Here is a 15755-nt window from a genome sequence, read left to right as displayed (position 1 = left end):
CCCTGGTGGAGGTTGATTGGGAATTTCTCCCAGTTGGCTCAGGCCATAGGAGGTGAGCAAGGCTCCAACTTTCAGGGAGGCCTTGTCCGTCACCAACATGGCAGCCTGGGACCCCTGCAGACCCCAACTGGGTCCATCAGGCCAGTCTGGTGGTCTCAGGGAGGGGGAGGCCTGGGAGAGTCAGAGGATCAGGAAATGGGGCATCTTCCCACAGAACCACAAACCCAGCGGGTGGGTGAGCAGCCAGCTAGGGACCTCTCTAGAATCAGAGGACGGGAGATGACCTTTGCTGCCCGGGGAGGACATGGCTCAGGAGAAGCCCCTGAGAGCAGAAGAGAAATAAGTTTGAGTTTCGGGCTTTGTAATTTACTGAGTTCAAACGTATCTTTATGGTTCCTAAGTTGCGTGTATCATAACATGAGTAACCAGCCCTCACTCGGGGCTTGGAGATGCTGAGAGGGACTGGGGATTCAGGATGAGGGGCAGGGAGCAGGGACTACATGCTCAGCAGGGGAAGCTGGAAGCAAAGGCTCAGAGGCAGCAAAGATGTGGCAAGTGGTAGAGCAGGACTGGGCTCCTCAGGATCAGCAGTGACACAGGGCAACAGGTCACATCGCAGACATTGCCAGGCCCTAACACGGGCATCCACCCGACTCCACCCCTCGGTAGCTGAGCAACCTGGGTAGGGGTGACCTCTGAGCCTCATTCTCCTCACCTGTGAAATGGGCATGTGAGGATCATAGGGGATAGTTCATGTAAAGCCCTTGGCTGATGAATGCAGCCTGCCTGCGCTGACAGACAGCTGGGGGGAAACGGATGCCTCCTGATAAGTGATGACACAAGCTCCTGGCCCAAGGGCAGGGGCCACAGGGCCCTTTCTTGCCTGATGACCACACTTCTAGGAGGTGCCTGCAGCCCAGAGTTGGGGGCCCAGGGAAAGGCCAATGTCCCAGTGTGTGCTGGGGAGGTGGCAAGCACTGATGGCTTCCCCTCCCCCAGTACGAGAACCAGGCGAAGAATAAAGACCAGTGGGGGCAGCAGGGGCTGTCCCGCTGCCCCAACTTCTCGGACGTCATGGGGCGCAAGGCCCTCCCCAAGGAGGATTTCAAGGCGCCCCACGGATGGCACTGGCAGGGGCAGTGGAGAGTGGAGCCCCAGAGAAGGTAAGGCTGGGGGGTAGGGCCTGGAGCCTGTGTGCCCCTGGACACGCAGCACTGGACTTGACACTTCTTCTCACCTGGGAGGGCTGGTTAGCAGCAGCCCAGAGAGGTGGGCACACGGCCTCTCTAGCCTGGTCCCTGGGGGTGGGTGCACAAGACAGAGGGCCCTGCCTACCACCCTGCCCTGCACACCAGGCCCTGCTGCCCAGCCTGGCACAGAGCTGGTGGGGCTGCCAGGAAAGGGAGCACTCAGCAGAGGAGGACCCCGGGGTCCTGTAAGTTCGGGGAGGTGTGCTGGGAACTTGGGGTCTCGCTGCCCCCAGACTCCTCCTGGACACAGACATCAACAAGAGCCAGGTGCTGGAGGAGGTGTACGAGAACCAGTACCGCAACACCATGGGGGCCTGGGTGCCAGCGGCTGTCCCCAACACGGACATGGTGAGCAGAGGCCAGAGCTGCGCAGGGGATGTGGGGGGCAAGCAGCGCAAGCAGGTGGGTGCCTTGGAGGCGGGGTTGTCCAAGTGGAAAGAGCACTGGACCATCTGAGCCCTGCCCCCACATGCTGCAGGGGACCCCTCATGAGCACTGATAGGGTTTGTACCCCAAGATGGCGCGTAGGGAGACCTCAAATAGGACCATAAGGAACGACAAAGCGGGGCAGTGTTTCCTTCCCAGGCCTCTTTCAAAGGTTGTGTGCACCCTGGAGGACGGAATCTGTTTGGGGCTAGTCTAAGCCAGCACCGTCCAGTAGAACCTTCTGTGATGATGGAAACATTCTATATCCACGCTGTCCACGTGCAGCTATTGAGGACTTGAAATGTGGCCCTTGTGAGAGGAGGACCTGAACTTTGAATTTTGTTTCATTTTAATTAACTTACATCTAAGTAGACCCAGGAGGCTGGTGGCCGCTGCGCTGGACAGTGTGGGTCTCGCCCCTCTCCCACACACACTGCTCTCCCTCCACAAGGACAGGGTGGCCTGGGCCAGGGCAGGAGCATCTAGCCGAGACTCAGTCACACTTGTGCTTTCACAGTTGATAGTGTGGTTATTCCCTATTTATGGTGAGTGACCCTGATTTCCCATTGATAGTGGTTATATAAAGTTTCCTTTTAAAAATACGTTTGTTTACAGTTCAAAAAGGCAAGTCAGTAAAAACATATTAGGTGAATATGCAGGTGGCATCAGACGTAGCGAGTGCTGTCTGCTCCAGAGGGGCGGGGGGCCACTGTGTCCACAGTAGGCGAGTAATCGTGTGGGCAGAGTGAGTGACAGTGGCCTCGCAGCTCAGCTGCCCTTCAGCCCGGCCCCTCTGTCCACCCACAGGATGGGCACGCCATGGAGGCCCGGGAGAGTATGAAGTGCCCCCAAGGCTGGTACATTAAGAAGAACTGGACTGTGGAGCTGAACCACGCAGTGGACAATGAGGGTCAGTCCTCTGGTCATGGGCGGAGGCCAGGAGGGCCTGGGGCTGCCAAGGTCCGAGACTTCCCACAGCCTGAATGCAGCTGAGCTCTCGGGTGGGATGGGCCTGAATTCCTGGGGATTCCCCAGCCTCCAGAGAGTAGGGCCTCCACCCTTTCTGCAGATGTGGGCCTCCGTTTTGAGACAGGCAGGTTATAAGTGCCTCCCGAGCACTTGAACCTGGTCATGGAGCCTGGGTTCACTTAAGGTAGCTCCAGGGAGGAACAATGGGGTGGAAGTCTGAAGACCTGGGTTCAAGATGCAGACTCTGCTACTTATGGGCTGTGTGACATTGTGCAGGTCACAGGACATCTTTGAGCCTCACCTTCTTCATTTATACGATGGGCAGTTGGGCCCAGGCCTCCCAGGTGACCCAGTGCGACCACACCTTCCTTTGTGGAAGGAAGGTTCCTCTCTGGCACCTTCCAGGGCCAGAGAGACCTGGACATGAGGGAAAGCACTGCCTCTTTAGCGTGCTCTTCTGGGGCCCATCTCTCAGGCCTGTCCAAGCCTCGCAGCCTGTGGGCACCTGGGCAACCCCTGGCCGTGGTCCTGCCCCTGCAGGTTGGGAGTACGGAGTGGGGATCCAGCCATCGGGCCTGCCCCGGGTCTGGAACTCGGTGGAGAAGACCTACTATTCGCACCGCCGGCGGCGCTGGGCACGCGTGCGCTACCGGAACCACGGGGAGCTGAGCCACGAGCAGGAGACCCTATCCTTCCTGCAGCTGGTGAGGGGGCCGCTTGCCGGGACCTGGTGGGGCCACAGACAGGGTCCACCATGTGTGTGGCAGACGGGTGACTCTGCTCTCCCCCTGCAGCACCACCCTAGCCTGGATGAGAAGGAGCAGGGCTGGGAATATGGCACCTTTGGCTCCAAGTTCCACCTGAACCCTCAGCCCCAGAGCCAGTTCCGCCGCCGCTGCTGGCACCGCAGGCTGGCCCCCGACAAGGACAAGGGCATTGCACCCATATTCTGTCTGGAGGGATCCTTGGTAAAGCCTCAGTGGGCTAGGTGACTCCTCCCTGTAACCCTACCTCCCAGAGCCAGGGCCCACCCTGGGGGTGGCAGCCAGCCGGAGATGCCCCAGGTTGGGGCATGGACTTCCAGGGAGTGGGGGAGTCTGGGTCCCAGATCCACATCCTCAGGCTTTGGAGGGTGGAGCCCATAAGGGGAGAAGGGTGACCTGGGCCTGGGCTAGAGGAGACTGGAAAAGCCCCCAACAGCCTCAGGGGAGACTGTCTGGGGCACAGGCTATGGATCTGAAAGAGCAGACTGAGAAAGAAGTGGACAGGGCGCCATCACGGAGTCTGAGCAAAAGGCTCGGGGACGCCTGGAGGCCTGCCCCAGAGGACATCCAGCTACCCAACCTCCCCTTCATCTACTGCATCTTTGACAGTGAGCACTTAATTGAGAGTCTGCTTGGGTGGCCCCAGAGGCCCCGTCTCTGAGGGCAAGGAGGTGGGAGGGCGAGGGAGGGAATCCTGGGGGCAGGTGACAGACGTGACTTCTCTCTTACCCAGAGCCCCACTACTACCAGCTTTTCTGCTACATCTACCAGGCCCGGAACCTGATGTCCAACCAGATCCATTCCTTCCAGGGTAGGTGGCAGGGACCCCTTCTCCCCCAGCTGCCCAGGGGCCCCATGATGTGGCCACCCGGCAATATGAAGAATGTGGCAGGGGCCGGCCCAGTGGCATAGCAGTTACGTTCGCACGCTCCGCTTCGGCAGCCCAGGGTTCACCAGTTCAGATCCTGGGTGCAGACCTATGCACCACTTATCAAGCCATGCTGTGGCAGGCATCCCACATATAAAATAGAGGAAGATGGGCACAGATGTTAGCTCAGGGCCAATCTTCCAAAAAAAAAATGTGGCAAGCAAATGGGTGACAAGCTTGCAGACCACTCCCCAGCAGCTCATGGCCCTGGTTTGGGGAAAAGACACAAAAACAAGGAATATAAGGCAGGGCTGCTCTTGAGATGTGTCCCCAGTGCTGTGGAATCAAGATGGGGGAGTTGGGGAGGCTTCTCCCCTAGGGGACCACTTAGCTGGGCCTTGAAGAGGGAAGAGGAGTTTTCTGGCAGAGTACTGAGGAGACATGAAGACAAGAGAGAGGGTGACACATTGGGAACCACTTGTTCCTTGTGTTGGACAGAAGGTGAGGGGTGGGGAGGAGGGGTAGCGATTTCTGGCCCTTTGCAGAGGAGGACCTGCCAAAGGTTTCAGGTGAGTCACATGCACGCTCCTGCCCTGTCCTGTTAGTCACATTTTTTGTAAGGAACCAGGTTGCTGGAAGCCAGGGCAGCGGGTGTCTACTGAAAGCTGTGTCCATTGGGCATCAGCACCCATACTGAGACAGACACATGATGTTCCCTGATGCCAAGGCCACTCTCTGATGCTGTGGAAAGACAGCCACATGTAGCCTGGTCCGCAGAACTCCTTCAGAGGAGCCACCAGGCCCTCTATCTCTGTAACACCCGGGCCTCGACCATGGTAGTGTAAAATAGACAGGGATAGAACCAAATGATCCTTGGCCACTGGTTAAATGCCCATTTGCTCTGCGGCTTACACTGAGGTAGCCTTCTGGGCAGCTGGCAGTGGCTGTGGCTGCCCACCATGGGCCTCCCTGGCCCAGTGGTGGCAGCAGCCAGAGATGAAGAGAGCCTCACTTGACAGTTCAAAGGCATGACTCCTCTCCTTCCACCCTCCAGGGCCCTTCATTCGGCTCATCTTCTTGAACCACAGCCAGTGCACCCAAACCCTTAGGAGCTCTGCAGCTCCCACATGGGCACAGACACTCATCTTCCAGCACCTCTTTCTGTATGAAAACCCCCAGGACACCAAAGAGAGCCCACCACTCGTTATGTTGGAACTGTGGCAGCGGAGCTCCCAGGTAAGGCAAGCTGGGCTGGGCAGCATTGCAGGGCTTTCACTCTAGAGGAGAATATACAGAAAGTGCTCTAGTGGGGCCTGATTCGCAGAGTGCATCATGTAGACAGACGTCAGCCCTTATCCTGAAGCTGTCAGAATCCCAGGGGAGGAGCCAGAACCCTGCCAGCTTGGCCTCCCTGTTTTGTGAACTTCCCCCCCACTCCAGGGCAAGGAGAGCTTGTGGGGACGGACCATGTGGTCCCCGGTGGTCTGGCTGGATGTACAAAACCGGATCCTGCCCCCCATGAGGTGGCATCCCCTTGTGAAAGAGTTGGGGAATGAAGAGGGTGAGATCTTGGCATCCTGTGAGCTGATCCTCGAGACTGAGGTATCGGGAGAGAAGGGCTGGCTGGGAGTGTGGTGTTCAGTGCTCCCACCCTATCCCACGTTCCTATAGCCAGCGGTCCCCAACTCCACCTCCTCAGGAAAAGCCTGGGGCCTGGGAACAAGAACACTGGGCTTGGTGATGTGGGCCTGCCCAACCTCACCCCTAAATCCCCCATCAGCTTCTGCCCCTGGGGCTCTGGGGCCTCCTCAGTTGAGCCCTCTTAGGGACCTGCTTGAGTTGGGGGTAGGGGACAGTAGGACTGGCCCAATGGGGCCTCATGCTCTCTGCTCTCCCACTTCATCCCTTCAGAGTCTCAGAGAGAGGATGCCAATCTTAAGCGTTCCCTGGAAGAATGGGGTCTACACACTCCCCAAGAGCATTGAACCCACACTAAAGAAAATGGCTATTGAGGTGAAGATGGTGTGGGGCAGGGAGGGCCGGCAGGGTGCAGGCAGCAGCCAGGGCAGGCGAGCACCATGGAGCTCTCTCTGCTGATCCTCCTTGGGCCTTCCTGACCGCCTGACCCAAAGCTTGGACCCTAAGGAGATACTCTCTGAGAGCTGGAGGGAGACGGGAGAGAAAGGAAGAGCAGAAGCTCTGAGAGAACGTTGTAAATTACTTTAACGCGCATCTCTGCAGTAGGTAGGCGACAAGGGCTTCAGCTCTCCTGGCAGCCGAGCTTCACGCTGCCCCTCTGCAGCGGGGACTACTTTTCAGAGAAAGAAATGGAGGCTCTGAGAGACGATGTATTCCATGCACAGTGACTCAGGGGCTAAGTGGCAGAGCCAGGATTTGGGCTCAGCCCTGCCTGACTCCAAATGCCGGGCTGTTTTTCATCTATCTTTTGACCGTAGCATGGAGGTCCCCATGTTGGAATCTTTGTGCCCTGCCACAAACCTGCCAAAGAGCAAAAGATGGGCAGGTGGTCCTGGCACTGGAGGCTTTCCCAAGATCAGGGACGCCTGCTCTGGGCCCCTGAGGAGGCCCTCATGAGTAAGGACGTGGACACTTCCTGGGGTGCCCAGTGTCTGTCTGTTAGAGCAAGGTCATAGGGTACTGGGTCACTGAATGGCCATGGAGATCTATGGGATACAAGTCAGCAATGAGCTAGATGGCCTAAGGGATGCCTGAGAAATGTGAGGCATTCCCTACTCTGTGTGCCTCCAAGGCAGCCAGCCTCAGTAACTCACTCCTGAGAACCGATTAGAGGCCAAATAAGACAGCCAGTGAGGAAGGGCCATAACTAAGGGGCACTGGAGGTCAGTGAAGGCTACAGTTACAGGGACCGGAGGGCACCTCCCTCATGGAGGAGCGAGGACAGCAGCCAGGCCCTGAGGACAAGCACTGATCCCACAGGACAGGTGACCTGGGGGAGTCTTCAGACTCTGACTTCACCCAGCCACATGCCCTGGCCCTGTGTGCTCACGGATGCACCATCCCTCCCAGGACAGCCCCCTCTCTCTGGCCAGGACCCCGTGACGCAGGAACTGCCTGCCCCTCGCCCCTTCTCTGTTCTGGCAGATCCTGGTCTGGGGCCTTCGGAACATGAAGCAGGTGCGTGCGCCCCAGCTCCTGGTGGAATGCTGGGAAGAGTCCCTGCAGACAGAACCCATCAGGGGCTTCCAGACCAACCCCAACTTCACTGAGTCCGTCCTCTTCCTCACGCTGGTAAGAAGGCCTCGGGCAAGGGCTGGGCGGCCCTCTCCTCCCGGGAAGCCTCACCCTCCGGCCTCTCCTTGGGGCTGCAGTTCATGCCTACAGAGGAGGCCTACGCACTGCCCCTCATGTTGAAGGTGGTGGACAACTGGGACTTCGGCCAGCAGACCGTGGTGGGTCAGGCCAGCATCGACTCCCTACAGCCCTACTTCTGTGACCCCTGGGCTGAGGACTACATGCCTCCACGACGTCCAAGTACGGCCCCTCCTCCTTGCCCTTCCCCAGGCCTCACCAACAGGCTGGCACGGGGAGTACCCGGGGCCCTCGCTGCCTGTGGGGTTGGCAACCCTCCTCCTCACCCTCCTCCCTTCTCTTGAGACTCATGATTGCACTTTCTCCACACAGTTCTGACTGTGAAGAAGTACCAGGAGGTGAGTAAAGGGCACGAGGTCCCACCTTTCTCGACACAATTCACAGGGAACAACGCTTGTCCCTGAGGAGGGGTGTAGATTAAACATAGCTCTGATATGTGTCCCGGTGTGAGCCCTAACTGAACACGGGAACTCTAAAGCAGTGATTCTCAACTGGACTGCACACTAGAACTGCCCAAGAGTTTAAAAAATCCAGATAGCCAGACCTCTAACCAATTCCTTCAGAACTGCTGGGGGTAGGACCCAGGCATCAGCATTTTTTAAGGCCCCCCCCCACCCTCCCTAGGTGATTCTGATCTTTGCAAGGTTCAAACTACTGCTCTAGAACAGCACTTGTCACGCTTGAATGGAGAGGAATCCTCGGGACACCTTGAGCAAAAGCCAATCCTGATTCAGTAGGCCTGGAGAGTGGGGCTTGAGCTTCTGCACTTCTGAGCCTTCCAGAGTTCAGTCTGAAGCTGTGGGCAATGAGAACTAAGAGCTGTGCTTACCCTCCTTCTTGCCCCAAATCCTACATCTCAAGATTCCTGAACTAAAAGGCCTATGTGAAGGGCAGGGGCCAGGGAAGCAGGCCCGCCTCGACCCCCACTCTTCTCCGAGTCGGAGACATGAGTGGGCTGCAGGCCGCCAGGCCTCACCCTGCTCACTGCTCTCATTTTTCAGCTCCTAGGTTACCTCTATGGAAAGTTCTGGTTCAAGTCCAGCAAAGCTGAGGTGATATAGGCTCAGCCCCAGGGAACAAGGAACAACTCCAGGCAGCTCAGGGAGGTGGGAGCAGCATGACCCTGGGCAGAGAAAGGCCAGTGTGTCTTTTCCCCCCGAGGGCCAGAATGACCCTCTTCCCTGCCAGGATGAATACGAGCATGAAGTGGATTGGTGGAGCAAGCTGTTCTGGGCCACAGGCGATCTTCAGCAGCCCTTCAAGTACAAGTACAAAGACTACCATACCCTGAAGGTTTGGAGGCCCCTAGGAGGGGAGATTGCTGAGAGAGATGGAATAAAATCTGCTGGGAGAGGCCAGCAGACCCAGCCCTGATTCCTCTGGGAACCACCAAGTGGAGGAGTTTCCTTATTGTCTCTGCAAGACTCCAGGCCACACCTCCACCAGCAGCGCGCTTGTGGGAACCAGGGCCGCCCCGTCTGCAGCAGACAGTGCTCACCCTGGGGCTGCTGACTGGGCAGATGCGTTGGGGCAAGACCTGGGAGCTGGTGGTCTCTCAATCCCCTGATCCCAGGAATGTTCCCCCTCTGGTCAAGCCCAGGCCTACTCTCCCCATAACCCTGGGCCCCACGCACCCTCCTGCAGGTGTATGACTGTGAGCTGGAGGCTGTGCCAGAATTCCAAGGCCTGCAGGACTTCTGCCAGACCTTCAAACTCTACCAGGAACAGCCCAAGTTGGACAGCCCTGTGGTGGGGGAGTTCAAGGTGCGTGTCTATCCCAGCTTAGCTGCCCCTGTCTCCTTGTGCCCCTCCGTCCCCAGAAGACTCTACTAAAAGCCCTGGCTCCATATGCTCATTGCGAGGATGGGGTAGGGATGGCTTGAGAACCAGTTTTGGGAGTGGAGGAGCAGAGATCGACCTACACAGGGATTCAGGGTGACCTCCTCTTACACAGGAGAGGGCGAGAGGCCCACTCACCCCCAGCTCTGGCCTATGCTGGCCTCCCCAGGCCTGAAAGCCTTCGAGAACAAGCACAAGCCTGAGGACAGATGGGGTGGAATGAGAGTTCACATCAGCAGAAACTGGGCACTTGTCTAATGCCCAACACCCCTCCTAAACATGGGAGCTCCTGTTGAGCATCTCTGCTGCACCTCCTCCACCCATCCTTCTGCGTTCCGCCCCTGCAGCATCGACACAACTCACTCTCCCTGAACTGGGGCCAGGGGTACCTCCTGGAGGCTCTCAGAGCCAGGCCAGCACTGCCAGACTAGGCTGTCAACACCTTCTTTCCCCAACACACACAGGGCCTTTTCCGTGTCTACCCCTTTCCTGAGAATCCAGAAGCGCCCAAGCCCCCCCGCCAGTTCATGGTTTGGCCTCAGAAGGAGGACTTCCCTCAGCAGTGCTTGGTGCGAGTGTACGTGGTGCGAGCCATCAACCTGCAGCCCCAAGACCTTAATGGCCTGGTAACGAGCAGCCCCAAACCCGCAGTGCTCACCTTCCCGGGCCCCACCCAGCCCAGGGACCTCCCACACCTTGTCCTATACCCCAGTGTCCTGGAGCTCCCTCAGTCTGCTGACGCCCAGACTGCCAACTCCCCACAGGCTCCATCTGGTGCAAGGGGCTCCCCACTCCCCACTCCCTGACAAACCTGAATTGACTCTCCATTTCCTGTCCTTCCCTCACTTACGTCTGACCCCCAGTGTGACCCTTATGTGATCCTAAAACTGGGAAAGACAACGTGTGGCAACCGAGACAAGTACCAGCCCAACACCTTGGATCCCATCTTTGGCACGTGAGCTGCCCCAACTCACCCAGGCCCACTTCTCCACTCCCATCTGCACGGTGCTGGCAGTAAGCTCCAGAAAGCAAAGAACCCGTGCATTCCTTTCCAGCCTCCAGTCCCTGGCATAGGGGCTTACACACTCTAGGTGGACAACAGACAGAAGATGAAAGAATGGGCACTCCAGTTCTACCCTCCCTCTCACATGCTTTACCTGGGAAGGGAGCTCAGAGTCCCACACCCACATCCCATCAACAGTTATTTCCAGCCATAACTAGGGGATGGCTATTGGCAAACAACAGCCATCCCAGGCTCTGCTCTCCATATTCACCATGACCAAACAAGGGGATGGAGCACGGGCCCAGGGGGCCAAGATGCTGGAGAGGGAGGCACGTAGATAACACAGTCCACGGTTTCTGCAGTCTGCACCCTCACCCCTAGGATGTTTGAACTAAGCTGCACCATCCCCCTGGAGAAGGACCTGGAGATCCAGCTATATGACTTTGACCTACTTTCACCTGATGATAAGATTGGAGCCACAATCATCGACCTTGAAAACCGACTCCTGTCTGGCTTTGGGGCTTGTTGTGGGCTCTCCAAATCATACTGCCCGTGAGAGGCCCGAACCAGGGCAAAGGAGTAGGGGAGCGGGGAGGACTGAGCCCACAGCTCCCTCGAGGAGGCTTGCCTCCTGGGTCAGGGAACCAGGGCCTGAACCCGTCTCCACCCATGCTCCCACCACTGGTCATCCTGCAGCTCCAAGCAGAGTGTTCTCCCGGACCCAAACCTTCCTCCCTTTCCCTCTCACATGTCCCCACAGGTCAGGGCCCTTCAGGTGGCGGGATCAGATGCCCCCAAGCTTCCTCTTGGAACGCCATGCCAAGCGGAAAGGACTGCCTCCACCGCTGTTCAACACTGAGGATGACTCGGTTTTTTACAATGGGAAAAAATTCAAACTGCAAAGCTTTGGTGAGAAGCAAAGCACACTGCCAGAAAGCATGGAGCCAGGCCTCTGAAACCAGGGAGGCTCCAGCATGGCAGAGCTGCCAGAGGACAACCCCCTTCTCTTTTTCTCCTGTAGAGGGTGACCATATCCACTGTCCCAGCTGGGGGCGGGGAAGGTGGAGGGCCTACATGGGAGAGGGGAAGGCTGATGACCTTGTGATCCCCTCCTTCCATCCCCCTCCAATCCAGAGCCCAAGCCCCCTACTGCTCATTATTTGGGACCTAAGAAAGAACGCCTTGCACTGTACCTCCTGCACACCCAGGGGCTAGTACCTGAGCACGTGGAGACCCGCACACTGTACACTGACAGCCAGCCAGGCATCGACCAGGTATGAGGCTGGAGGGGCTGGATCAGGAGATAGGGGCGTCCATCCATGCAGGACAATGGCGCATGATGAGAGGAGAAGGGGAGGCCAAGGATTCACAGATGTATATGCACAGAAGACCAGCATGTTCTGCACATGTTAATCAGCAAGAAGTTCCAGTGAGGGCATGCAGAATGGAGAAATTCAGAGCTGGAAAAGTCAGCTACCAGAAATGGAAGCCATGCGTCAGCTGTAGCAAGTGCTAAGGCGCCCTCCCAGCCAATGCCAACACTGCCTTAGCCTCTCTTCAGGGCAGGTGGGGAGGCCACACCTGGGGTCAGACCTGCAGACATTACAATCCTGGCATGGCTGTTAATTGCAGGCTGTTTTCTCCATGGCAAGGAACCCAAACAAGAGGAATGAAAATCCCCACAGGCACCCTAATTATCATCTACCTTCCAGCCACCAGAATGGCTCATCTCATTCTCCAAATTTCTCAAACTGATACCACATTCTAGATACAAAGTTCTCTGCTGAGCTTTTAAAAAACCATTCTCATTAAAGCTGTTTTCTCAAATGGGGTCAACTTCAAAAGAATAAAATTAGGTCAGAAAGTTTGAAAGAATATATTTATCTTCCAATGTTGGTAGTTCTACCCTTTTACTTTTTCCTCCCTTTTTCTCACCATTTTCATCCCTTCTTTCTTAGATCTCTGTGCTTTGTGGATAGCTTCATATCCTTAGGCTGTGGTTACATAACATAAAAGTGACCTGGAAATGTGGACTGATCATCCAGTTTACTCTGACTCACGGGCCACTAAGCTGATTAATAAATGAAACCCCAGTCCCATTCTGGAGCCCCATCCAGAAAGGCTGTCTAGCATGACCTGCTAAATGGCATTAACCCTCCAGACCCCAGTCACGAGTGATATCCCAGCACCATGGCCATCCTACACTACCAAGCTTACTGCAATGTTCTCCCAGCCAAAAAAAGAAAAACGAGGAAGCTGGTGGGTGGTTGCTGATGTCCTGTCTGAAGTCCATTCCACCTCACAGATACCTCTATACTTCACCCCCAGCATTGGGAACACAGCCTCAATAGACCTCAGAACCTGGGACAGGGCTCCCCAGGCCAGCATGCTGAGAACAGAGGCTAGCAGAGCCCAGCTAGCTAGTCCATCTCTACTCTAGGGAAAGGTGCAAATGTGGGTGGACATCTTCCCCACGGAGCTTGGGCCTCCTGGCCCCCCAGTCGACATCAAGCCCAGGACACCTAAACGGTGAGTGACAATCCATTTCCCACTCACTGCAGTTCGTGGCGCAGCCTTCCCAAGGTGCAGAGCACCATGCGCTCACATGCTGAGTGGCAGTGATAACTTGCCTCTCTGGGAGTGTCGGGAGCTTCCCTCCCTAGAATTCCCTCAAATGCAGGATGACTTGCGTGGGCACGGAGGGCAGCCTCCCAGGCTCTCTCCCCTCACCAAGGCTGTGGCTGGGGAGCTATCCTCAGCAGAGCCTCAGAGCACAGTGGCTGCAGGTATGAGCTGCGCTGCATCATCTGGAAAACTGCCCAGGTGGACCTGAAGGACAGCACTTTCAGTCCCGAAAACCTGAGCGACATCTATGTCAAAGGGTGAGGAAGAAGAACAGGGCTCCAGTCAAGTTCCCTCAGAGTTCCCCAGTTCTGTCATTCCTGTGGGTCCTTCTAATCCTGGGGTGACATCTCTCCACTTCCACCTATGCCAGCTCGGGGATGGGGACAATACAAACATGAACCTCAGGTGAAAGGACTTTGGCCCCAGGTGGTTATTCGGGCTAGAGAAGGACATGCAGAAGACAGATATCCACTACTACTCCGTGACTGGGGAGGGCAACTTCAACTGGCGGTTCATCTTCACCTTGGACTACCTGATGGCAGAGCACGTGTGCGTCCTGAGCCAGAAGGTAACAGGCCTGGGAGCGAGGCATGCTCCTCCTCTCCCTTTGGAAACCTGTAAGTTGCACTAGAACACTTAGAATGTGGCCTCAGGCAGAAATCCTCTTTCTTGACAGTCCATCACTGCTGGGTAGTGGGCTACTGAGGTGGCTAAGGAAAATCTCAAAGGAGGCAGGCCAGTAATATGCTCTTCTGCCATTCCTCCAGGACTACATATGGAGCCTGGACCCCACAGTGATGAAGTTCCCAGCACGGCTCATCATCCAGGTCTGGGACAATGACATCTTCACCAGTGATGACTTTCTGGGTAAGTTCCTGGCATGAGGCCTGGGACCAGAAGGCAGGGAGTTCCTTGGTGCTAATGGCATTTCTCTGGGCTCAGGGGTCCTGGAGCTGGATTTGTCTGACATGCCCTTCCCAGCTCGGCACGCCAATCTATGCTCCATCAGGATGATGGATGCTGACCCCAAGTGGCCCTACCTCCTCCAACACAAGCGCTTCTCCCTTTTTAAGAAGAAGACTGTAACCGGCTGGTGGCCTTGCCAAGTCCTCGATGGTGGCAAATGGCGCTTGTCGGTAGGAGCTGGGGAAGGTGTCTATTGCATAGGACTGCTATGCCACATAACTTGGCTCTAACAGACTTCTGGGAGTTTTAGCTAAATCTCTTTTCCTTTCTGGATCCTGGGAAGAGGCCTTAAAACTATTCTTGCTCCTGCTATCTGAATGCAGCCTCCCACCACCTACGGTGTTTCTAGGGTAAAGTGAAGATGACTCTGGAGATTCTGTCCGAGAAGGAAGCCTTAATCAGGCCAGCAGGACGAGGCCAGTCAGAACCCAACCAATACCCTACACTTCATCCTCCCCTGTAAGGGTCCTGTGGGGCAAAGGCACCAAATCTTTCTCCCCTGTTCACCAAGCCGAGCTGCTGGGCCCAGTAGTTTGCATGGGGTGGTGACCAGTGGGCCTCTAAGTGGGGAGAGAAAATGACTTCCCACCACCCCAGCTCAATGCTCAGTTACAGTCAGCAGAGAACTTGGGGCGGGGGTAAAGAGAAGTTGCTTTTCAAAAAGAAAGCTCTTTGCTCTGGATTACTTGACCTGAAAATTCCCTCTGCCCTCCATTCTTTGACATTTCCTCTGCTCATGGACAGACGCAACGAAAAGTGGTTCTTATGGTTTCGGTCACCTCTTCAAAATATCTTCCATATTTTCTGGAAACGCTACCGCTTCAAAATGATAATCTTCTTAATGATAGTGATTATAGGGCTTCTGCTGTTCAACTTTATCTATTCAGCTCCGGTGAGTGACACCATTGGGGACAGGGAAAAAGGCACTGGTTGCTCTTGGGATGACTCTGAAGAGAGTCTTCAGGTTGCTACCTCAGGCTAACTGTTGCCTGTTATCTCTAGAACTATTTGGCCATGAGCTGGATCAAACCTGAACTTCGGCTGAATGCTCCCATTAAAATATACGCCAATATCATCAGTTCATCAAACACCAGCAATGCCAACTCTTCCATCCTCACCACCCAGCATCCGAACATAAAGCCTATGAATGAGTTGAAACTCCTCCAGGGACCCATGAATCACCTGCAAGATATTTTTCCAGAACTTCCAGTCCCACAGGACTGATTCACTCACGTTTGCCTGGATTTCTCCTGACCACCACTAGCCCTACCCTTGGGCTTCCTACCAGTTTCTTGTTTCTCTCCTCTAGGACATGTGCAAGGGGCTAGGGATATTCTGGCTATCGTGTTCAGAAACCACTTCCAACAAGAAGGGCAGAGTTGTAATTTTCCACAGAAATAAACAAGTTTTGTAACAGAGAGCCATCTTGTAATGTGGGGGGGTTAAAGACAATATGAAAGGCTGAAAACGCCAGCCTTTCAAACAAGACTCACAAGGACAGAGAACAATGTCATCTTTATACACCCTCTAGTTTTCAGGGTCTCTTCTACTCTAAAAGACTCTGAAGTCAGAGGAAAACAGAGGGAAAGGGTGACTATGAGGAAAGAAATGGGTTACGTGGGGTAAGCAGCTTGCCGAGGCCACTTCTCTCCCTGCTAGTGTGCACACACAAAAGAGCCATGCCAAGGATCAGG

The 15755-nt window shown here is 55.7% G+C and overlaps 1 protein-coding gene across 2 annotated transcripts in view; it reads left to right on the top strand.

Moving 5' to 3' along the window:
• Positions 1 to 15429, top strand: part of FER1L5 (fer-1 like family member 5) — a 53545-nt gene extending 38116 nt beyond the window's left edge. The window contains exons 25-53 of one of the 2 annotated variants that reach the window (XM_070511690.1): positions 1000 to 1163; positions 1484 to 1598; positions 2484 to 2586; positions 3186 to 3349; positions 3440 to 3613; positions 3873 to 4017; positions 4143 to 4220; positions 5332 to 5513; positions 5718 to 5906; positions 6201 to 6290; positions 7401 to 7547; positions 7628 to 7790; positions 7941 to 7966; positions 8630 to 8680; positions 8817 to 8921; positions 9273 to 9392; positions 9932 to 10093; positions 10331 to 10422; positions 10852 to 11022; positions 11231 to 11379; positions 11605 to 11744; positions 12911 to 12999; positions 13257 to 13352; positions 13522 to 13663; positions 13863 to 13962; positions 14038 to 14231; positions 14411 to 14520; positions 14806 to 14953; positions 15064 to 15429. In XM_070511690.1, coding sequence (XP_070367791.1) covers positions 1000 to 1163; positions 1484 to 1598; positions 2484 to 2586; positions 3186 to 3349; positions 3440 to 3613; positions 3873 to 4017; positions 4143 to 4220; positions 5332 to 5513; positions 5718 to 5906; positions 6201 to 6290; positions 7401 to 7547; positions 7628 to 7790; positions 7941 to 7966; positions 8630 to 8680; positions 8817 to 8921; positions 9273 to 9392; positions 9932 to 10093; positions 10331 to 10422; positions 10852 to 11022; positions 11231 to 11379; positions 11605 to 11744; positions 12911 to 12999; positions 13257 to 13352; positions 13522 to 13663; positions 13863 to 13962; positions 14038 to 14231; positions 14411 to 14520; positions 14806 to 14953; positions 15064 to 15285 — 3831 coding nt within the window. In that variant the 3' untranslated portion in view covers positions 15286 to 15429. Of the gene's footprint in view, positions 1 to 999; positions 1164 to 1483; positions 1599 to 2483; positions 2587 to 3185; positions 3350 to 3439; positions 3614 to 3872; positions 4018 to 4142; positions 4221 to 5331; positions 5514 to 5717; positions 5907 to 6188; positions 6291 to 7400; positions 7548 to 7627; positions 7791 to 7940; positions 7967 to 8629; positions 8681 to 8816; positions 8922 to 9272; positions 9393 to 9931; positions 10094 to 10330; positions 10423 to 10851; positions 11023 to 11230; positions 11380 to 11604; positions 11745 to 12910; positions 13000 to 13256; positions 13353 to 13521; positions 13664 to 13862; positions 13963 to 14037; positions 14232 to 14410; positions 14521 to 14805; positions 14954 to 15063 lie in introns of both variants that reach the window. The other variant, XM_070511689.1, reaches the window with a different exon arrangement.
• The last annotated feature ends 326 nt before the right edge of the window (positions 15430 to 15755 follow it).

This window comes from Equus asinus, chromosome 6 (assembly GCF_041296235.1).
Source record: "Equus asinus isolate D_3611 breed Donkey chromosome 6, EquAss-T2T_v2, whole genome shotgun sequence".
Taxonomy (NCBI): Eukaryota; Metazoa; Chordata; class Mammalia; order Perissodactyla; family Equidae; genus Equus; species Equus asinus.
This window is presented reverse-complemented; position numbering and strand designations above follow the sequence as displayed.